Source organism: Setaria viridis, chromosome 1, assembly GCF_005286985.2.
Source record: "Setaria viridis chromosome 1, Setaria_viridis_v4.0, whole genome shotgun sequence".
In the NCBI taxonomy this organism is placed as follows: Eukaryota; Viridiplantae; Streptophyta; class Magnoliopsida; order Poales; family Poaceae; genus Setaria; species Setaria viridis.
The window spans coordinates 3,628,616-3,652,783 of NC_048263.2; the positions used below are offsets into that span (position 1 = coordinate 3,628,616).

The 24,168-nt window shown below is 43.8% G+C and overlaps 1 protein-coding gene and 1 pseudogene across 1 annotated transcript; one reads left to right on the forward strand and one right to left on the reverse strand.

Annotated features, from left to right (window-relative positions):
- Positions 1 to 639: 639 nt before the first annotated feature.
- On the forward strand, positions 640 to 8,565 carry LOC117847668 (uncharacterized; annotated as a pseudogene).
- Positions 8,566 to 12,568: 4,003 nt separating this feature from the next.
- Positions 12,569 to 23,049, reverse strand: LOC117845687 (uncharacterized). Its single transcript, XM_034726758.2, has 2 exons — positions 22,858 to 23,049; positions 12,569 to 21,961 (listed from the first exon to the last, which is right to left on the reverse strand). Exon 2 carries the CDS (start codon positions 20,982 to 20,984, stop codon positions 19,449 to 19,451), a length of 1,536 nt encoding a protein of 511 aa, XP_034582649.1. The 5' UTR covers positions 20,985 to 21,961; positions 22,858 to 23,049; the 3' UTR covers positions 12,569 to 19,448.
- Positions 23,050 to 24,168: the final 1,119 nt, after the last annotated feature.

The window sequence follows — 24,168 nt, forward strand, 5'->3', positions numbered from 1 at the left end:
GTATATGGCTCTTGAAGGCCACACGTAGTCAAAGACCATATTGATCAGATGATGTCCAAATTAAGTTTCAATTGTGCAAGAAAGATTGAAACGAAAAAAAAATTACTTGACCTCAAAACAAATACAAACTAGAGGGAGACTTATTCGTTCCTATTAATATATACTATTAGTTTTTGGGATCATCACATGAGAGTGTTCAACTATGCTATAAACAAATATGGGGACAAGTTCCTACATTCTCCACCAGGTACACTCACTTGTTTTCATTTTATTGCACTTGTAACATAGTGAAATACCTACCATTCAATTTCCTAAAATTTATAATGCTATAATTTTTCAGGAAAATATTATCTTGTCTACTCGGTTCACTAAATAGGCCGTCTTTACAACATACAAAGAGACAAAATATCATTTTCCAGATATTTAATAAGACCGAAGACCAAATTTGCAAAAAAAATAATTAAAAGATAGTATTTAATTTTTTGTATCCATCTCTTTACAACGTCATCGAGGATTCATTTGGTGTTTTTAAGATTAAGTGGAGGATAATGTTGGAGTTGCTAAGCTATCCAATGGTAAAGCAAAACCAATACTGTACTTGCCTGCATGGCCTTTTAGGACTTCATTTAAGAAAGTGCGATGGCAAATGCTGATTTTAATATGTGCGATCGTGATGAAAACTACATACTAATCACATCAGTCTCTTCATCTAAACCAAATGATTTCAATAATCAATTAGGTGGTGAAGCTCAAAACATAAATGTCTTCCGTGATAATATTACTAATGCTTTGGTTGCTAGGCAAGAATGATTGGTAAATACTGATTATATGTCCATTTATTTAAATTTATATGAACCTTTAAACTTTACTTTGAGTTCCCTATATGGAATTTTTTTTATTCATGACATAAGTAATATCTATTTTGTTCAACCGTAGAATACACTATTTTATCCATTCTAATGAGAAATGATGATTGTATATCACTTATCATCAAGGTGCTGACCAGCACTAAGGCTACGGCCATACATCTGCTAGGCGGCATATTGTTGGAAAGAAATGACATTATGGACCACTTGTAATCTAGGTATCTAAACAATCCCAGGTTATTTGTACTAATATTTTTAGTATCTAGCTTTTTATAATCTCTATAATCTCTACCCATCCAAACAAGCCTTTTTCGAGAGGGTACCGCTTGGATCAAGCCAAGTTTGGATGGTAGAAAGGCGCTTCCATGTTTTCAATGGAACATCATATTGGTCTTCATTTTTTCTCGCTCTATAGTAAGGAAGCTAAGTACTTGCTAGTTAATATAGTGATGAATAATAGACATATCAAATTGAAGGCTCTAAGTTTAGGATATTACATTTTTGTTATCACAATAATAGTCTTGGAGAGGTGGTGACTACACCATCCACACTCTTATTTATTGTTTCAACATATCGTAAATACGCCCACATCTTAACTACACTAGATATATATTTCTCTAGAGGAGGAGATGGTACATAACCTTCATTTTTGCTTTAGCTTGATGAAAGCCTCGTGATGGTGCCGCATGTCCTTTGAAATACCACCATTGGTTTTAAGGGAAAACCATGAAGCCGTATGGCACACTTCTCCAATAATAATGAGTTTGCACCGTTTGCTTAGTGCCTAACTATCTATACAAGCTCCTTCATGTCAACACATGTCCCACCCACTAGTAGAGAACTGACTTTCGATGCGCTCCCTTTTATCCCGGTTTAAAGTAGGCCCGGAAGAAAAAGGGGTGCGCCACGGTAGGCAAGAATGGAGGGGAGAATTACTCCCGGTTGGTATTTGCAACTAGGACTAAAGGGGGTGCGCCACGGTAGGCAAGAATGGAGGGGAGAATTACTCCCGGTTGGTATTTGCAACTAGGACTAAAGGGGGTGCGCCACGGTAGGCAAGAATGGAGGGGAAATTTACTCCCGGTTGGTATTTGCAACCGGGACTAAAGGGCCACCCTTTTTATCTCGGTTGGAGTTTTTAACCGGGATAAAAACTCATCCCCATTATATACCAAGACAGAGGGCTTTCTTCCTCCTCCAGCCCGAGCCAGTCCACCACAAAGACAGAGAGCTGAGCTTCACCTACTCTCCGGTGGTGCCGAAGCAAGGGAGGTGCTGCCCGAATTTTTTCCCCTCATTTTCGTGGAAATTTCACTCAGCCAACACAAGTGTTGTGAATGTTTGCTACTTCATCCTCGTGTTACGCTTTGATTTATGCTTTGGAGATGGATAGTTTATTTGTTAGAATGTGATGAAGTAGAAAATGGAGAGGTATTTTGAGCTAAAATGTGAGGGAGATTGATGTGTCATATATAGTATGTATTTTTGCAGTGGTTTAAGAATAATGCTACCTTGTCTAGACGGTTTATCTTATCAAATTTAATATGGTTTTTCAAATCCATACCTGTTGAACTTGCATACCGTGTTCATCTCGGTGAGAATGTTCTCCGCCGAGCAGCAACGTATGTCAAGAAGGATGTTCGATTCTACGAGAAAGAGTGGATACGGACATTGTGACCATGTCCCCTTTTTCGTAGAATCAAACCTCTTTCATGATGAAGTGCGGTGCCGCCCAGTTGAGAACATGCTCGCCAAATGATCACGGTCTTCAAGTTCAACAAGTTCTGCAGGCATACCGTGGTCATCTCGATAAGCATGTTCTCCGTGGAGCAGCAACGGACGTCAAGGAGGAGGTTCGATTTTACGAGAAAGAGCGACAATGGATGCGGAACCTTCGTCTTCACCGTTCAAGGATGCTTAAAGTCCTCCTAGATAATAACTAGTGGATGGCTTGTTGTATTGTATCATTTTATTTGGATCTTTAATTTAAATATGTGTATTTGTATCTATATCTAAACTTTCAGCATTATTTGCACTACAACGTTTGACATGTAATCCATTTTCATGTGTAATCCATTTTCGTGCGTAGTACGATGCAGATGGACCGGCAATGGATGTATAATGCAGATAGACGGAGCAAGGTGTTTATTAATGGCTTGCATTATTTTCTCGAAGTGGCTAAATCGAACAAGTTAGAGAATGGGTTCGTATGTTGTCCATGCTTCCAATGCAATAACAGGAAGAACTATTCAAAGGATTACTGGGGGACTATTCACAGCCACTTGTTTAGATACGGTTTCATGCCTAACTATTTGGTTTGGACCAAGCACGGTGAACGAGGGGTTGTAATGGAAGACGGCGAGGAGGAGGAGGAGAATGACAGCATTCCGGATTAGGTTGCAGGCCAAGCTTTTGCAGATACTATAATAGGCTAGGCTAATGAAGATGAGTTTGCAGAAAATGGCCCTACCGATGACCTTGGTCAGATGCTACGAGATGCACACAGAGATTGCGAAACTGAGAAGGAAGTAGCAAAAAGAGTTCACCGTGATGTCGAGGGGCAATCTCCCAAAAGAGAGTTCCCGCGAAGGTGATGTGGTATTTTCCTATAATACCACGCTTGAAGCGCTTGTTCAGGAACAAGGCGAATGCTAAGTTGATGCGATGGCACAAAGAAGAACGTATGGAAGATGAGATGCTGAGACACCCTGCGGATAGGGCCCAGTGGAGATCAATTGATAGAGCATTCCCGGACTTTGAAAGTGAAGCAAGGATCATGAGGTTTGGTTTAAGTACTGATGGATTCAATCCATTCGGTGAGTTGAGTAGTGGCCATAGTACTTGGCCTCTGACCCTATGTATGTTCAACCTTCCTCCTTGGCTGTGCATGAAGCAGAAGTTCATTATGATGCCGTCGCTTATCCAAGGCCCAAAACAATCCGGCAACGACATTGACGTGTACCTAAGACCGTTGGTTGATGCTCTTTTACAGCTCTGGAAGGAAGAAGGTGTACGTGTGTGGGATGAGGATAGATAAGAGATTTTTAATCTACGAGCATTGTTGTTCGTAACCGTCAATGATTGGCCTGTACTGAGTAACCTTTCGGGACAGACAAATAAGGGATATCGGGCCTGCACCCATCATGTATTTGAAGCACTGTAAGAAGATCGTCTATATGGGTCATCGTCGATTTCTCCCTGCTTACCACCAGTTGAGAAAGAGCGGGATGCATTTCAAAGGGGCGCCATACCATCGTAAAAAACCTGCACACCATAATGGAAAGCGTATCTTCGAGATGATAAAGGATGTAAATATAGTCTTTGGAAAGGGTCATGGTAGCCAACCTGTTCCGAATGACGATAACGGACGTGCACCCATGTGGAAGAAAAAGTTTATATTTTGGGAGCTACCTTATTGGGAAATCCTAAAGGTTCGCAACGCAATAGATGTGATGCACCTGACGAAGAATATTTGCGCGAACGTGCTAGGATTCATGGGTGTTTATGGGACCTCGAAAGATACATTGGAAGCACGACAGGACCTGAAAGTCATGGGGCAACGAGATGAAATCAAGTTTGAGCAATGAGAATGATTTGTTCGACAAGACACACTACACTGTTCTGCAACAGTCATCCTTTGTGTCTCCGTATATCGAGCAGCACATGCAGATGGTAGTTTCCAAAAAACCGACGAAATCCGATGCTTGGCTTACACGTCATCACATGAAAAATTTTCCCTCCTGGTTGCACCAACAACTTATGGATAACTCTGAGATTCACCCACAGCTCGCTTGGTTGACAACTGCAACCGGGATAAAAGGGTAGTTTTCATTTCCCGCTGGGGACGTACCCTTTTATCCCGGTTGGTGTTGGCACCCGGGACAAAAGGGTCTTTAGTCCCGGGTTCAATTACGAACCGGGATAAAAGGGAGGGGGATAAAACCCACTATAGCCTCTTCTACCCCCACCCCACGCCAGTTACGACACTTAGCCAAATTTTCACCGTCGCCAAGATCTCGCACCCTCCCGCCTGCTCTGTCGCCGCCCATCCGCCTCCCTCGCCAGCCGCCGTCGTCCTCGTCGCCCATCGCCCCGGCCATTGTCGTCCCGCCGCCTGACCGCCTCGCCCGCGCCCGGACCGCCTCCTCCTCCATCGCCCCGGTCCGCCTCCGATCCTCCTCCGTTGCGCCCCCTCGACCTCGTCGCCGCCAGCCGCCTCCATAGCGGGGCCTCGTCACCGCCTCCGTCAACACCACATCCTCTGTCGCCACCGCGCCCTCGTCTGTCGCGACGCCTCGTCGCCACCTCTGTTGCGCGCGACGCCTCTGTTCCTCGTCGCCAGCCGCCTCCGTCCCTCGTCGCCAGCCGCCTCCATCCCTCGTCGCCGGCCGCCTCCGCCCGTTGTTGCTACGGCCACCTTGCTCTGTCCCCGCCTCCGTCGTCCCGCCGCCCCGGCCGCCGCCATCCCGCCGCCCTGGCCACCTCGTCGCCCAGCTAGGCACCGCGCGAGGTCTGCCGGCACTGGCGTCGGGAATGAACGGCTCTTGCTGATGCAAGCCCACCGGCTTGCGTCAGCGAGGGCCTTTTTTATTTTTTAGTTAGAAAATGAATAGATATTAGTAGATTCGTTAGAAAATCAATAGATATTTGTAGATTAGTTAGAAAATCAGTAGAAAATTAGTTGATAAATTTTGTAGAAATTCATTCAAATTAGTAGGAATTAGTAGTAATTTGCTAGAAATTCCAATAAATATGTAGAAATTAGTAGGAATTTGGTAAAAATTCTTACAAAGTACTACTAATTTGTTGAAATTTGTATAAACATTCCGGACTTTGTGGGATTCATGTTATTGTAAAATTATTAGGCATTAGTAGAAATTTTGTAGAAATTCCAATAAATATGTAGAAATTTTGTAGAAATTCTTACAAAAGTATTACTAATTTGTTGAAATTTGTATAAATATTCCGAACTTTGTGGGATTCATGATGTTATTGTAAAGTTATTAGGCATTAGTAGAAATTTTGTAGAAATTCCAATAAATAGTTCAGGCTTCCAAACCTTAAGAGCTTGATCCTATCGACAGCACAATTGAATGGGCCAATCCCGACTTCTCTTGTAAATGTATCCAAGCTAGAAATGATTTATTTTCTCGGTACTGGGCTCACTGGGACAGTGCCATCTTTTGGGTCCTTGCTGAAACTGCGGGAGCTTGATCTGTCCTACAATCAGCTTGAAGCTGGCGATTGGAGCTTCCTGTCATCCCTTGCAAACTGCACTCAACTGAAACGACTGTACTTGGATGGTAATGCTATGCAAGGAAGTTTGCCAAGTTCTGTCGGTGATCTTCCCTCTCAGCTCGAGTGGCTGTTTCTTAAACAAAACAAATTTACTGGAAGAATTCCAATGGAGATTGGAAATCTTAGGAGCCTCACGGTGCTTTATATGGATCTGAACTGGTTCACTGGCAGCATCCCGCCTACCATAGGAAATTTGAGCAATTTATTGGTTCTAAGCTTTGCACAAAATAACCTCTCTGGACGTGTTCCAGACTCTATTGATGACCTTGTCCAGCTAAATGAATTTTATCTGGATGGGAACAATTTCAGTGTGGACATACCTCAGGGTTTAGGCCAATGGAGACAATTAGAGAAGATGAATCTCTCTCACAATTCCTTTGATGGAAGCATGCCAAGTGCGATCTTCAATATTTCATCACTTTCACAAAGCTTGGACTTGTCAAATAATTACTTTACCGGGCCCATACCAATGGAGGTTGGAAACCTCATCACCCTTGGAAGAATTAGTATTTCCAACAACCGCTTGACAGGTGATATTCCTTCTACTCTAGGTACGTGTGTGCTTTTAGAAGTTCTTCACATGGAAGGGAATTTTCTTACTGGAAATATTCCAGAGTCTTTTGTGAAGTTGAAAACCATCAAAGAAATGGATCTCTCTCGGAACAACTTGTCAGGGAAAATTCCGGAGTTCCTGGCCTCATTGAGTTCTTTGCAGCCGCTGAATCTTTCATTCAATGATTTTGAGGGACCAACACCATCAAGTGGTATCTTTGGTAATTCCAGTAGGGTGTCCTTAAAAGGAAACCACAGGTTATGTGCCAATACTCCAGAGTCAAGCCTGCCCCTTTGCCCAGAATTGGGATCGAAGGGGGAAAATAAATCTGTTGTTTTGAAGATAGTGATCCCCATTGCAGTGTCAGCTGTTGTAATTTTATTGTTATGTATAGTTGTCATTCTTCTCAGGAGAAGAAAAGAAGAACCAGCTTTGCAGCACTCCAGTCTGCACATACAGAAAATAAGGTATGAAGACATTGCCAAGGCTACAAATGGGTTCTCTCTAGTAAACTTGGTTGGCTTGGGATCCTTCGGGGCTGTTTACAAGGGGCTGTTTACAAGGGCACTTTGCCGTTTGAGGATGATCCGGTTGCTATTAAGGTTTTTAACCTTAACCAGTATGGAGCACCCAAAAGCTTTGTTTCAGAGTGCGAAGCATTAAGAAATACTCGCCACCGGAATCTTGTCAAAGTCATTACTTTATGCTCTACAGTCGATCCTACCGGCTCAGATTTTAAAGCACTTATCTTTCAGTATATGCACAATGGGAGCCTTGAAAGGTGGCTACACCCAGAGGACCACGGGTATGACAACAAAAGATTCCTAAGTTTGGGGGAAAGGATTAACATAGCTCTGGACATTGCATATGCTTTAGATTATCTCCATAACCAATGTGCAACTCCAGTAATACATTGCGACTTGAAGCCGAGCAATGTTCTTTTAGATCTTGAAATGACTGCATATGTCAGTGACTTTGGGTTGGCGAGATTTATGTGTACTACTTCAACTGCAGTGCCTGCTAATTCTACAAGTTTTGCCAACCTAAAAGGATCCATTGGATATATTCCACCAGGTAATCCAAATTATGACCCTATATTATTTTCTTGAAACAAGTTCCGCTTCATCTCCATAGCATGTTTACAGACTGTTTTTTCCCCTTACTTCACTTGTTTATTTTTTAAACTAAATGCAGAGTATGGCATGGGTGGACAAATCTCATCGAAGGGCGATGTGTACAGCTACGGAGTGCTTTTGCTAGAGATGTTCACTGGAACATGTCCTACTCATGAGAAATTCATTGATGCCATGAGCCTCCACAAACATGTAGCTACCGATTTTCCCAATGGCGTAGCTGAGATTTTAGACCCTACTATGCTACGAAATGACTTAGATGGAAATTCAGAAATAATACAGAGCTGTGTCCTCCCAATGCTAAAGTTGGGCCTCTCGTGCTCCATGGCATCGCCACGAGATCGATTAGGAATGGCACAAGTTTCTGCTGCAATACTCGACATAAAACATGAGTTTGAGCTTTACAGTGGGGGGATCAGTGTGAGTGATAGCTAAATATAGTCAACGTATGCCTTATGCAACAAAATAAATGTTACGCACTTAGTTGAGTCCTCTTGTTCTAAATCGGTAATGTCTGTGGAACACTTTCAATAATTCGGCACTACTATGTAAGGTTACCACTCATGTCATAATGAAGTGCAGAACTGATTGTAGTCCCTAAAATGTACAGCACTGATCTGTGCTTTCCTAGGAGTCTCCCCTCCTGTTTCTCCTCCAAAAGTAAAGAAAAACTTTTTACTAAGCCCAGCAATTGCATTGTTCAGAGTTCAGACTTCAGACCACATGGTAGATTGGCATACGAACATAATACGGATGCGATTCCACAGTGGTAGGTGGGGCAGAGCGCATAAGAGCATGATGGGCTGGAATGTTGCTCTGGGGCATTTGCACGAACAAAACAAAAGCACGCAGGGCCAAAGCACATGAACACGCGCGACAGGCACACTGAATTCAGAGAGGAAGAGAAAACGAACCTCTGAACGCCGCGGTCACGTAGGTCAAAGGCGGCCGTGCGCCTGCGCCACTGCGTGTAAGCTCCCCGGCGTCACCACCGGTCCGTCACCGGCGAGTCACCCGCGAGGCAGCGCTGACACACTGCCTTTGCCGCTGTTGCGTGAGCGCTGGGACGCAGCACTTCCATGATCCTGAGGGTCGCGGCAGTCTCCCTTGATGCCACAGGATCGGAGAAGGGAGCAGAAGACTCTGGCGCAATCGTCGTGGCCGACGGGATCATCTTGGCCCTGGCCGCCGATCCAAGTTCCAGACTTTCAGGGCCGGTTTTCGGAAAGTTTCTACACCAATTTTTAGAACTTCCCATTCACAAATAAAATTGCTAATTCTAGAGTAAAAATACATAATGACCATTGTATTTGTCTCAGGTTTCAGTTTGGCCATTGTCTCCACATTTCAATTTGGCCATTGTATATTTAGAAAGTGTAAATTGTGGTTATTAAGCTTATTCAACCCGTTCACACGGTCATTAGCCCCTAAATTAAGTTTAGGGGCCATGATTTAAACTTCCCCGAGTAGAATGGCCAAATTGAAACGCACCGAAAGTGGCAAGTTACTCATGTATTTTACACACATTTCTATACACAAATCGTTTGTGGCAACCTCATCCGGGAGCTGTACATTTTTCTTTTTGAGGAGTGGAGCTATATATAATTAGAGAAATTTTAAAATAGTTAGAAAAAATGATAGCTGTTCATCCCAAGAAAATCTAACAGTGGAAACAAAAGAAATCTAACAGTGGAAATAAAGGAAGTACGCAATAAGAAGTCGAAGTATCAAGGACTACTAAATTAGTGGGACGAAGTACTAAAACTAGCCCTTAAATTTAATTTTTTAAATTATTTTTTCAGATCAGCCAGTGGATAAAAATCACAGATACAAGTACTAATAAGTACCAATGGGTACTTTTAAACCTCTCTAAAAGAGGATCAGCAAGAGCCACTGGGTGTGGCCTATGCGCGCGTCGAATATCACTGTGGCATTGTCATGGTCAATGTATTTCACTGGTGTGATTTCATCATTTAAGGCTCGTTTTCCTTCCTTTTGCTCATTGCTCACCATGATTATTGTCTCAGAATATTACATACCCTCTCCCTCATACATCGTCCTAGATTATGTGTGACATTGCGTGGCAATAATTTTTTCCAACTTCGACTGCTATAATATGATGTACAAACAGAATAGTAACACTAATAAATTCGGTTATTCAACCGTTTGGTTCCAATGCTTTGGACTCAAACTTCAAACATTTTGCTACACCAGACCAGAACACTCCAGAAATCTTCTCAGCTGCACGGCCTGCCTCCCGGGGAGACAGGAGTCCCATGGCCCCCATCCCATGCTAGAAAGAAAGTGCACAGAAAGTTAGTCCCTTCCCATAGATGGGCGATGGATACTATCTCACGCGTCCGACTCCGAGGCTCGTCGCTGGCAGCACCGTCCAGAAACGCCGGCGCCGGCAGCAGCAGCAAGAGGAGGGACAGCAAAGCTGCCAGCGCCACCGCCTGCGACCGGCCATGGCTAATGGTTAGAGCTGCCCAACGATGGTGTATTGTGTCTGGTGTGTGGTGTAATGGCCTGACTGACAAACGATGGAGAGTGTCATTGCAGTGGGGAGTGGCTGCTTCGTTTTCTAGCGGGGCGCGAGCGGACCCCGTCGCTTGCTTGACGTCAAGCAAAGCAGACCTTTCGACGGCATGGCTGCCATGGTCGTTGCGGCGCAGTGAACTCCCAGTCAAACACGTGAACTTTGACATTGAACAGATCATCTATTGATATTAGGGATCATTGCCCGCGGAGACGATCAGAGGCTTTGTGATCCGGGGGAACAGAGGGAGGCTATTTTCTCAAATTTTGACTCCTAGTGTTGACATGTCACGACACTACTTCGAAAATTCACACTTGTTCTTCATTGTTGTGAAATTTAAAAAGCCTTTATTCACAACCCTTCTTTCAAGAGCTGAATCATGATGGGTGGTACCATCTCTGGTGGACTGCTTCTGGTTTCTATCCTTACATCATCATGCCAATATATGCTGCTGCATTATCACTTGGTCAACCCGAATAGGAACAATTTAGCAGCAGTTTATGCAAATGGTGACAAAATGGGGTTGACTATGAGCCTCTCCAAAATTTTGTTTGGTACTCTTAATCAACCAATCTTCAAGTGATATTAGGATCACTTAGCTATGAACATTGAACAATCCTAGAAAGTACTCCCTCCGTTTCAAATTACTATTCGTTTTGGCTTTTCCTTATACATAACTTTTGCTACGTATCTAGACATAGCATATATCTAGATGCATAGTAAAGTGTATATATGTAGAAAAGTCAAAATAAATAGTAATTTGGGACGGAGGGAGTAGAAACTAATTAAGCTAAAACACAACAGAAGAACCAATAGAAACAAACACTTATACTTACTTAGAAAAAGAAAAACGGATGGAAATATATATAAATACTTACAACCAGCAGCCTAAGCTTAAAAGAATCACTTATGTCCAAACAACTTGTGTCATTGTCTCACTGAGCCTCTCTAACGCATTTTCATTCAAATGGACTAGCAGAAGCAAACTTTAAGTTTGAGGGGGTAACATAGAACCATGCGAGTTCAAAGATACAGAAAAATAAGCTGCAAATTCAGAGGAACGGATGAAACAGTCATGGAAGTTCAAGGGCCTCAAGAAATTCAGGAGGTTAGATGAGAAAACTTCGTAAAGATTTCCTTATTCGAGGGAACAAGCAGTACGGAAGATTGTTCAAATAATGTAATGCGGTCTTCTTTTTATTAGTATACGGGCACACAACATCAGCGTTGTTATTCGCATTATTGTTTCACACTTCTTATTTTCAGATACAATGAACAAGCATGACCTTCAACACACGCGCGCGCACGCATAACTATTCATAGGTATAGCACCGGAAGTGAATGCCATTCATCAACGCCTCATGCCCTCATCTATCAGGGGGAGTACAACCTGATCCTGGAGGTCTCGGAGGGTTTGGCGATTCACAATCTGCAACAGCAGCAAACAAGCTCAGTCCATGATTGAAAACAAAAAAAAAATTCAAGTCATCAAACAAATAGGAAGTTGACGGTTCTCACATTCCGCAACGATAGCAGAGCCCATGACCATCAAAACCACCACCCAGAAGCAGAAAACCGCAAGAAAGCGAGCACTTTTCAAACTTGTGCTCATGGTTAGACGTGTTATTTCTCTCCGCGTTCAGGGCATCGTCAGTTCGGTGCTGAACTGGGATAGCCAACTACCTGGATCAGCCTTGCGGTTACTTATAGATGCAGTACCATAGGTGCTGAACATATGGAGATGAGGGAACATAAGAACAAAGAATCAACAAAATTGTTAACTTTGACGATGACTGGTGAGTTGGTCAATGGTGACATAGTCATTTCCGAGTACTTAACGCAGATGTTGAATTGTAGTGGCCATTTATCCTTTTTTTTTCCTAGCAGCATCGGTGGTGTGGCACCGGTGTCTTTTTTTTTTCCTACCGCCTTTCGACGACGTGCTGCCGTGGTCGCTGCACGGTAAACGCAACACTGATCGAGCAGAGTTGCTGGTCAAAGCTGCAGGCTTGTTTCGTCCGATCTGCAGATTACGGTAGCCATGCGCTGTTAACTCGTAATTGGGCATCAACCAGTGATTAGTGAGCCGAGTTAGCCAACTGATCTGGTCTCAGTCATCTCGGAAGACTAAGGCCATTTCATATGGAGATGCATTTGTTGTTGTTGTGACATGGGCTCGCTTCCGTCGACATCACGCAGAACTTGATTTCAAGTCTGAATTTTTTGTATGTATTGAATTTCCACATCTTGTGACACTTCCTTAAACACAACAAATATTTCATAACTTTTTTTACCATATATATAGTGTTTGAGACAGAATCCGGGGAATAATTTATGCGGATAATACGTATGTGAGTTCATCCATAGCTTTGTAGGTCCCAAGCGTATAACCGACCATGAATTCAAAGTACGTATACAAATTTCTTAAAAATAAATTAGTTCTAATTGTGCAGACCCATTGATCTACTACTTAATAACCTTTGCCAATGACACAGATGAGAGATATGAAGGAAGCACTCCTCGAGATGGAAAAAATCAGGGCAATTCAAGAACAACTCAGTGCATTTCTTCTGGACGAGGTAGTAAATCTAGCGAGGGAGATCCATAATGATGGACCAAATCTGCATCACCATCAGGACTCGGGTTCAGAATAGCTTATCCAAAATGTTGAACTTGGAAAGTTGATGCAATGTAATATTATTCATAAATGTGTAGGCCCAATATATCTATATATATAATATTATCTCAAATCTAATATATTATAGATAAATAAAACTTTTTATATATTAGCGTATTAGAACTAGGATACGTAAAAGAAACAAATACGAAATACTAATATAGAATAAAGAAATAGAAAAGAAAATAAGAAAAAAATAGAAAATAAAAAATACCCTTAGTATCGGTTGTTTATACCAACCGGTATTGACCTTCGCCACACGCGACGTGGTAGCCAATTTAGTACCGGTCGTGGTAGCCAATTTAGTACCGGTTGGTATAAACAACTTGTACTAAAGGCTCCTCTTTAATTCCAGTTATTTGATCCAGTACTAAAGACCTCCCTTTAGTACCGAACTAACAATACCAATTGCACAACCGGTACTAAAGGGCTGAAGAGGCGCTTTTCCCAGCAGTACCAGTGGGCGGTAGCATTATTGGGGAGGAGACAGAATCCAATCAAGATTTGCTTTTTTGTGTTGTAAGTTGTAAGACTATGGGCAGCACACACATATTTTGCTTTTTTTTGAATGTAACAGGAGGGGCTAGCCCCTACTGAAATATATTAGATCTGAAAAGGTTACAAAGCAAACAGCACAAAAAAACAAAGAGGGAAATAAAAGAAACAAACAACAAAGAGGAAAATCAGACGGAGCGAATCCAATCTAAACATTCCTGGCCTAAAGCTGGGTTCATCCTGTTCGAAGCTACCAACAAAATTTCAGATAGAAATTTGGATCGAGTTCCTGAAATCGACGGATCCACATTGTTGAAGGTCCAGTCATTCCTTGTTGTCCAAATACTCCAAGACATGAGGATAATGACTTTCATGAAGAAGGAAGCGTTCAGATGTCTTCTAATCTGATTAAAAATGTGAACTGTCGATCTTGTGGATACAAAAGAAATCCCAATCGAACTCCAACAAGCTTTTGCGAAGTTGCATCTCAGGAAGAGATGCGTGGCCGTCTCCCTTTTTGGAGGATGCACATTTCACAGACGCTGGAGTCCAGATGCATCCCCCTTCTCTGTAGAATATCTTTTGTGTTTAGTTTGTCTATTATCAGAAGCCAGAAGAAAACTTTGTGCTTTTTCTGACATTTCGATTTCCATAGCCAACGATGAATTGGGTGTGTTTCCCTTTGTCCTGTTAAAGCTTTGTATGCTTTACTAACCGAGAAGGTTGATGACCCCCAGATATAAGTCCAAAGATCTGTTTCACTCTGAGAGACCAGATTATGAGTTAACTCCTGGAGCATAAGGAGTTCCGAATGGGCCTCTGTGGATAAAGGCAAGTGGAACAACAAATTGAGATCTGCCGTGTTTATCGCTTTATAATACGTGATGTCTTTGCTTCTGGCAAAAGAAAAGAGGTGGGGGAGCTCAGATGGCAGGAAGTGATCATTCCAGGAGTCTTGCCATAGCAGAACAGTGCTTCCATCCGCAATCCTAGCAGACGCAATTCCTTTGTTTTTATGTAACAACTTGACTATATCCTTCCACCAGAAGGAGCCCTTATTCTGGATGCCCGGAAGGGAACCATTGCTGTACAACTTATCCCATATCAAGTGTACCCAAGGCAGATCAAGTTTGGAGAAGAATTTGTGTAGGAATTTTAATAAAAGAGCCTCATTTTGTGTATTTATGTTGAGCACCCCCAATCCCCCTTGACTTTTGGGCATGCAGACTAATGGCCATGCTGCTTTGGATGGCTTGGCAGATGTTAAATCTGAACCTCTCCAGAGGCAATGTTTTCTAAATTTGTCAATCTGATGGATTACTCCTTTGGGTAGCTTCAATGTGGTCATCTGAAACATAGCTGTTGAAGTTAACACTGAATTAACCAACTGTAACTTTCCTCCTTGTGAAAGCATAGATGAGATTCCACCTAATTTTCCTTCTATTCTCTTGATCAAAGGGAGGAAGTCTTGCATGTTAGGTTTACATAACCCAAGAGGTAAGCCCAGATAGGTGAAAGGGAATGCACCTGTTTGACAGTTTAGAATACCAGCCAAGAGATCAAGCTTGTCCTGCTGAGTGTTTATGGGGACCATCATGGATTTGTTGTAATTTACCTTTAACCCAGTAGACTCTGCAAATGTATCCAGAAGGCTCTTTAAGTGGATTAGCTGGTTCTGGTCTGCTTTCATGAAAAGTAAAGTATCATCTGCATATTGAACAATTGGGAAGTCATTACTGGCTCTCGAGGGAATTGGGAGAGTAAGGTGTCCTTCATCCTTAGACTTGTTAATTAGGGATTGGAGCAAATCAGCAGCAAGCACAAAAAGAAGTGGTGATAGTGGGTCCTCCTGTCGGACGCCTCTTTTGCAATGAAAGGTTTTACCTGGAACACCATTCAGAAGCACTGATGACGTGCCTGATCCAAGAATGGTCTTAATCCATCCTATCCATTTCTCCCCAAAGCCTTTATGTCTTAGGATCTCTAAGATTGCCTTATGCTCAATACGATCAAAAGCCTTTTCAAAGTCTAATTTGAGTATGATGAAGTCCTTCTTTGAAGTTTTGCAACAGTGCAGAAATTCTAGGGCCCAAGCCAAGCAGTCCTGAATGGTTCTGGATTTGATAAATCCATATTGGTTCTGATGTATGAGTTTAGGGATGACCTTTTGTAATCGTAACACGAGGATTTTTGTAATGAGCTTTATTGAGGAGTTTAGAAGAGAGATTGGCCTGTAATCGCTCACTTGCAAAGGCAAGCTTTTTTTGGGATGAGAGTAATGAAATAAGAGTTGATGCTACGCACACAGACTTCCCCATTATGGAAACCTTCACATAAAGCACAAAAATCTTCAGCTAATTCATGCCAGCATCTTTTATGGAATTCTCCATTAAAACCCATCCGGACCTGGAGATTTATTGGTAGGTAGTTCTTTGATGATGCCATCAATTTCTTCTTTGGAGAATGGTTTCTCCAAATCTTGTAAACCCTCTGAGGGAGATAGAATGGAGCTTAGATTGATATACATGTGATGAAAGTCTGACCTGCCCATTCTATTTTTGAAGTCCGCCCAAATGAGGTTTGCCTTAGTTTCATGGTCTTTGACAATCTGTCCATTCTGATCTTGCAGCGTCGAGATGTGGTTTATCTTGTTTCTTATGGAAGCCTTTGCATGGAAGAACCTTGTACTCTCATCTCCCATTTTAACCCAGTTGACAGAGCTCCTTTGCTGCCAGTAGGTTTTCTGTTGCTGTAAAAGATTTTTGAGATGGTCAAAGATAATTTCTCTTAAATTCCATTCTTGCAGGGATAGGTCTCTAGATTCCTCCAGAATATCTATGAATAGGATGACCTCCTTTGTGCTTTGAATAGTTTTTGCCAGACTTGGTAACCCTGCTTTCCAAATTCTGAGTTCTTTTCTCAAGTTTTTGAATTTTGCACCAATGATTTTAGCTCTATCAGTAGGGGATACTGGAGAAGTCCAGACATTATACAGAATGTCATTGAATTGTTCATGATGCATCCAGTAATTTTCGAATCTGAATACTTGAGACGAGGGCATTAAATTTGATATGGAAATGATGCATGGATTGTGATCAGAAGAGTCTCTTGACAGAGTTGTTGCCCATGTGTTTGGATAGACTGAAATCCAGGCAGGGGATGAAAAAAACCAATCCAGCCTCTCTAGGAGCGGGTTGTTCTGCTTATTTGTCCAAGTGTATTTTCTTCCTTTGAGTTGAATCTCCGTTAAACCTAACCTGCTGATTGCTTCATTAAACAGCACCATTTCTTGGGGATGGCCTCCAGGTCTGTTTCTATCTGATGGTCTTCTTATCAGGTTAAAATCCCCTACAACTAGCCATTTTCCATCATCCGGCATCCTAATTCGCTTGAACCAATCCAAGAATTCTATTTTACCTTCTGGGGTGCATGGGGCATAAATGTTGGTTAGGATCCACATTTCCCCTGACATCTTACACTGTAGCTCCACAGAGTGTGCAAATCTATTTTGGAAAATGGGCTGTCCCTGAAACTTATTAGCATTCCATATCATAATGGCTCCTCCTGAATTTCCGATGGACGGAATGAAATCAAAAAGGGTAAAGGCAGGGGGACAGAAGTTTCTAAGGTATGCGTCTGTGAATATTTCCCTTTTGGTTTCTTGCAAACATATGATATCCGCATTGGATTCCACTATTTTACTTCTGACAGCATTCCATCTGACCGAGGAGTTAAGTCCCCTCACATTCCAGGACAGGATGTTCCAATTACGTTTTCGCCTCATAATCGCTGAAGAAAAGACTTTGTTTCCAGGGTCCCCTTATTCCATATGGGATAGAAAACTAGCCCGAATAACCCCTCGCTAACCGTAAAAAGCATAGCCAAGACAACCGAGATGCTAAGCCCAAATATTGAGACAATAAAAAGGAACTCCATAAAAAGATACCATTGTTCCAGCAAAAGATCCACCCAGTCAATAACAAAATAGAGTTTGTGAATGCCATAAAGTAAACTTGCAACATAACAGCTTAGCGATAAACAGGGACAAGTATCATCATCTTGGAATTGTTCAGCTTCCTGGGTTCGATCCTTGGGGCTTGTTCTTCTTGGTCTTGCTCGGCGCCCCCTGGGAAGATGAATTTCCTTTGATACCTACTGCCTTCATGGAGTCGGTCTTTGCTGACAACCTGTCAGAGGAGATTTTTGAAGGATCGATGGTGCATACCTTTTCTCCCAGCCCCTAAATGTGGGCTGAAGATAGAGTGGGAGCCTTTGAGTGGCAGGCCAAACAACAGCTGTCTTGACAGGTGGTAGCATGGAAACCTTCATTTCTTGCCTTAATTCTGCTACTCCGCCTAACACTGGATTCACAATTCGGAGCCACAGAACTACCAAGTGTTGCCCTTGCTTTCTTCATAGTGGGTGTCTTGGTGACCTTCTCAGAGGGGGAGGTTGATGAGATGCCGTCCTCTTCCACTTGACTGGTGCAAGATAAGGGGCTGGTTCTGGGGCAAACTGAAGGAATGCTAAAGGCCATCATCGATGGGTTGTCCACGCAGTTGAGCATGAAGTTCCAAGCAGCAGAGGCAAGAAATTTTTTGGCCCAGTCAAAGTGTTGTGGTTAGAGCAACATATTGATGAAGAAGGAGGCCCAATCAGATGGTATGTATGTGACTTGTTCAGGACAGCTTGCTGGGGAGAAGTGCTGGGCCCAAAGTCTGAAAATGTTGGGATTCTGAAGAGCACCAGATGTCTTTGGGTTTGACTCCGAAGGGGACAAAAGTGACTCAGGGAGAACCACACATTTGTTAGTCTTTTGAGCAAACATTGGGTCCCTATGCCACTGGATATCAGGCAGCAGAGCGAGGTTAACATTGATGTGTCCCATAAGCTGGTCATTTTGTATCTGGTTGGCAGCCGCAATCTGAGCCTCCTGGTTATTGGCAGGCAGCCCAAGAACAATCTCAGGGTGGATCAAGGGTCCATCCTGCATGGCAGCCTGCTATGCATGAATATCCATAAGCTGACCCATTGGAGGGACCGGTACCTGCTCAGGGTGTTGATCCGCTTGATTAAAAACAATAGCCTGTGGAATCCCCTCCGTGTATACAATCATTGGAAGTGGATCATTATCCAGTTTAGAAGAGCTCGAGGAATGTGGGGGTGGTGATAAATTAAGGTCTAGGTCCATAATGACCTGGGGTTCCTCTTCTTCCTCATGAAGTGCCTGAGCCTCCTCAATAAGCATGTCCAGGAAGTCTTCTTCATTCATTCCCTCCTCTTCCTCCTCTTGTTCATTAGCAATGTTGTCCTGAGCCGGGTTACCATTCAAATCAGGAAGGTGGCCCCCCTGACCATCGAGGGCCATATTGTGTTGAGGAGGGTGATCCTGTTGCAACTGGTCGTTTAGCTGAATACCTGGGAAGATAAACTCCCCATCTAGCCCTCCTGGTGGTATGTCTTCATCCTGCAATTGGGCCCCCAGCATGTTCTGTTGTAAAATTTCACATTGGACAGTATATGATACTCCCTCAAAATCATCTCCTTCTGACATAATGAGATAATGTGGGATATCCACAAGATCCGTGACCCTCGCTTTCAAAATGACCCTAGCCAGAACATCATCCTTCTGCCAAAGAATCATCCTACCAAAAGATCTAATGGAATCCTCAATTTCGTGAGAGGAACGACTGTCAATAGGAAAACCAATAAGCATAAGCCAGCATTCTCTGTTGAAGTTAACCCGACGGGCATTGGGTGCACGGTTGTGTTGTACAAAGGTGAAGCTAAGACCATTATGGAAAAGAGGGCTTCTAGCAATGAGAGCATCTCTGTCCGAGGGTCTACCCATTCTTACAAACGCCTCACCTCTGCCAAACGGACATCTCTACACTTCTCTAACTTCAAGACCCAAATCGTGAACCAGGAAGTTGGAGATCGCATTCCTCAAGGGGCCAAAAGGAATCTCACCAGGGGGGAGGTTCCCGATTGTGACGATTGCCATGTCTTCATTTCTTGGCAGCGCTCTTGGAACGACCACCCTTGTGAATTGCTGCCGACCTTGCACAATCACTCGATGAAAGCCGGCGAGCATGAGAGGCTGGGGGTCGATGTTGAGGAAGGCCATTGTTTGGGCTTGGTTGATTGTGGGTGGTTGGTAATGGGGGGAGTTCTTGTCCGGTGGAGTGTACTGTTGCAAAAGGGGGAAGATGGGTGGAGACGAAGAGGCAGGCAGCCCGACGGTTGGGTTGCTGTTTGCACTTCTGGTTACACTGCCATGAAGGGATAGAGCCAGATCCTCGAGATTGATGAAGGTCCTTGGGCCGCTTGTACCTGTATTACTTCCATCAGATGGGCCGGCCTTGAACCAGGTGGAGTAGCAATCCAGGGGCCAGTCCGAAGCTTTGATGCCTGGGGAAAAAGCACAGCCGAAAGTAGAGCCGCAGCGCATGATGAAGGCTTGGAGACTATGAAAAGGCTTGCAGTCATTAAGCGTGTGTCCCACCCGTCTACAGTGCCAGCAGGAGATCCTGTTTCTGCAAGCAGATCTCTTGTGGCTTGATGACAGACATCGGGAACATAAGAAGCTCCTGCTCATGCGTCTATCCTGGTCATTGATCCTCTCGAGGGAGGGTCCACTAGAAACCAATTCCTTGCTAGCCTGAGATCCCAGCTGTTGTGGAGCAGATTTGAAAGAAATCCAATCAAAAACCGATCTCCTGCTCTGCGGAGAAGAAGATGAAGTACCCAAAATGCCAACAAACTGATGACTATTGGTAAAAGCCAATTTTTGTCCTATTGGGACGGTGTTGGCCCCTGTCAGCCGTTGCGATGATCCAGAGTTAGTTCTAACAACATCAACAAACGAACAGTGCTTATCTGAATGAAAACCTCGCCGAGAAGAGAAGATGCCATAAGACTTGTTGGGTTTCTCAAGAATATTTGAAACCTTAAAGCTCAGAGGATCTTCCAAAAGAGAGCTTTTGATATGTGATACTGCTTTTCCATGTCTGGGACGAGGAAGCTCCCAGTGATAAGCAGGTCCAGAGTGTTTCTGAGAAAAGAGTGAGGCCTTGGAAAGGCCTGAAGCGTTAGAGAAGAAGAAACCTAGGTTGAACGCATCACAAGTAAAATCCCTGAGGTTCGCACACAAGAAACCCACATGTTTCGAAGCAACAAAGAACTTGAAGACTTGCTGAGAGATTTGTGAAACCCGAAAACCAGACGCAGAACCACCCAAGACATTTTGAAGACAAGATGCAACTGAGCTAGGATCCAGCCTGAAGGTATTCCTGCTAAAAGCAGCAACCATAGAGAAACCAGGCACTCGCGTTGACGAGGGTGTGACTTGAGAGTTTAACAAGTCGTGGACTTTGGCCGCGAAGGCAATCCCATGGCTCTGCACAAAGAGGAGAGAGGCCATCGGACCTTACCTGAGACTAGCCCACAGAGAGCACCTTGAGGGGCAGAAGAAGGAAGCGGTGGCTTGTCCGATGAGGCCGGAGTGGCCCTCGCCGGTTATGGTGGTTACCGGGACCAGGGTGGTCACCGGCGAGGAGGGACGCCTCCTAGCCCCATTACCTCTCCTCTACTCTCGTCTTCGCCGCTCCTCTACTCTCGTCTTCCCGCTGTATTCTGCGCTGCTTCACTGAACCAACTCTTTGCAGAGTGATTCAGCCACATGTTTTGCTTTCTTGTGTTGCAATGTCATTTGGATGTTCTTCTTCTTCGTCTTTTGAGAGCAACTAGGGATTTGCTACCAGCCAACAATTGGGCGTTGCCCCCGACCACCGGTCGTTCAATAGCGTTGTTGCCCTGTCTTTTCTGGCAGGCTTGAAGTAAGGTTCTTGTGTATGCTGGGACGGAGTAACTTTGGATGTTGTTTTTGTTTTTTGATGGTTCAATGGTTGCTACAGAAGTGACGATGGCGAGTTATTTTAGTTGGTGATGCGCTCATTGATAAAGAAGGCTTTGCATGGCTTGTGTGTTTTCTATTAATTTTATGTTAGATCCTTTTGCGAAAAGCACTGTACATTGGCCATGTTATGTTTTGATTTCTTTTGCTAATGAATATCAGATATCCCTTACAAAAAGGTATGACCTTATATGCTACCCGGGCTATATGAAACTCTCCTTTGCTCACTAGCTCAGAAACATGCAAAAATTGGACATGCTGCATATTTATTCAAATAAAAAGATAAAGAATCTTTCAAAAAAAAAGATAAACACACCAAAAATTGTATCTTGATGTAATAACTAAGCTTGGTTCAGTTCCTGTGTCCTCCCACTCGCACATAGAGAAGAAACAAATCCGCAAAAGGTCTTATCTTTACGGGGGAAGACACGTTCCACGTTGATTAATTTGTGGTGGTCTCCCTGAATGATTCGGTGATTCACAATCTGCAAAATAACAGGGTAAACAAATTCAGTCCTAAGATGAAAAAAAAAGATCTTGCTAGACAGAGAGCGCTCTCTCTCTGTGTAACGCTAACACGAGATCCATTCATGTTCATTCCCCCTCTATCCTCTATGTGATAGCTTGGACCCCACATGTACCGTTCTTATCTTTATGTTCTCATGTTCCATCCATTCAACAAGAGCCCGCCTCCTTCTTCCCCCGCACAGCCGCTAGACTCTGCCCACCGACAGCCTCCAGCTTGCTAGCGAGCGGAGCCCTTTCTCTCCCCCTCTCCTCCCCTAGTCCCCTTCCCTTTCCCTCCTCCTTTTCTCCCCATTTTTTGCCCCCGCCTGCTCCCACCGTCTATGCCCAGCGGCGATCTTGCTGCCACCTACCCACCATCTCGGCAGCTCCACACCGCTCTTTCGGTCTACTCTGGGTCCTCCTCCCCCACTGCTGCCTGCTCCCACCGCTCGTGCCCGACGGCGATCTCGCCACCGCCCACCAACCATTCCCGCCTCAACATCCATGGTGCCCTTTGCGATCTACTCTGGTGTCCTCCGCCCCTGCCGCCGGCACGAGCCACCGATTATCCTTGTCCTGCACTACCCCGGTCGGTGGCACCCTTGCCAACCCACCATCACCGTGGGTCCGACGTCACCCCAGGCGCTCCCTCTAAGCCCAACAGGCATAGTTCAACCTAGCAACCTCCAACCTTGAAAACCCTAACCCCGTGACCCCTGTCTTCTTCTCCTTGTGTGGCAGAAGATAGAGGTGAGAAGAGGACTCTAGATTTATGCTTAAATCAAAAGAGCCCTCTCTATTTAGCTTTCCACCAGAAAAAATAAGATAAAACTACATGCACACGTTGAATCATTGGAATTTGAAAGGCTCTTACATAAATCGGCTCCGACTCTGGTAACGGTGATGGCGCCCATGGCCATAATAAGAACCGCCAGCCAGAAGTAGAGAAGGGTGCGAAAGTGAGCTGCTCCGGACCTCACGGCCATGGTTTAATTTGCGACTTGATTATTCCCTTTTTGCTCACAAGCAGAAACGTTTGTTCAGAGTTGAATTGGTGCCGTTGCATCTTCAATTTGCTGCTATTTATAGATCAGAGAACGTAAAATTTCCAACTGGTCAGGTCAACTGGCGCGTGGCGCGCGGTTTCCACTGCTGGTGTGGAAGCATGGACCTTGTGACCCCGTGATGCACCGATGCGCGACTGCAACTTTTCAAACTAGGGGAAATTGTTTTCTTCATTGATTAAGACAGGACCTCTTAAGTTCATCCCTGTTTGGAATACAGGACTCTTCGACAAATGCATATTTGTGCTTTTCCGATCCCAAAAAATTAAAAAAAAATGACAATATGTATATTCGTACTATTTCGTGGAATGTTCTTGAACAATACTGTTGAAGATGCAATCATACAATTACAAAAATAAAAATCAAGTTTCTTAAAAGCTACCGCTCCTTCCTTGCCTCTCCGCGTTTCACGGCTCTACTAGCCCTGCAGCGTGACGCCATGTCATCACCGAGTTAAGAGTGCGCTAGCTCTGGACGCGTGAGAGCGCAGCAAGCCGAGGCCAATGCGAGCTTCTCAAGCTCCATGCATCCGGACCATGATAGGCTAGACACAGAACGGCGGGCCACGCAGCCGCCCTGGCATACCAAGAGGCATGGAACGAGCCCATGGCAACGGGAAGGGAGAGAGCGTGAGAAATGCGGCAACGTTCATCCACGTCGCGCGGGTAGCTCCTGCTCACAGACCGGTGGGCGCTGTCCTACGAATGACCCACCTGCAGTGACGGCTAGTCGGGAACACCGATTACAAAATTAAATATTCTTTATATCTTCCATGTAAATTCTCAAACGACACACGCTAGAAAGTATCATAGAAATTCTTTTTAAAAAGAAAGCAAAATATCCAACCAAACATTTTTCACAATTAATCATCTCAAACAACACGTTATAGAAAATAACATAGAAATTATTTTTTTAAGAAAAAGAAAAAACATCCAACCATACATTCGGTACAATTTAATCATTATTACAATAACTAGTCCATCGACCCGTGCTCCCGCACGGGCTAATTAAAATCTATTGTATTTGAAAATTATTTAGAAATTAAACTTCTAGCTAACAATTGAAATTGGTTACCTGCTATCTCATTTTTTTCAATATTTCAACATAATACTCATATAGAT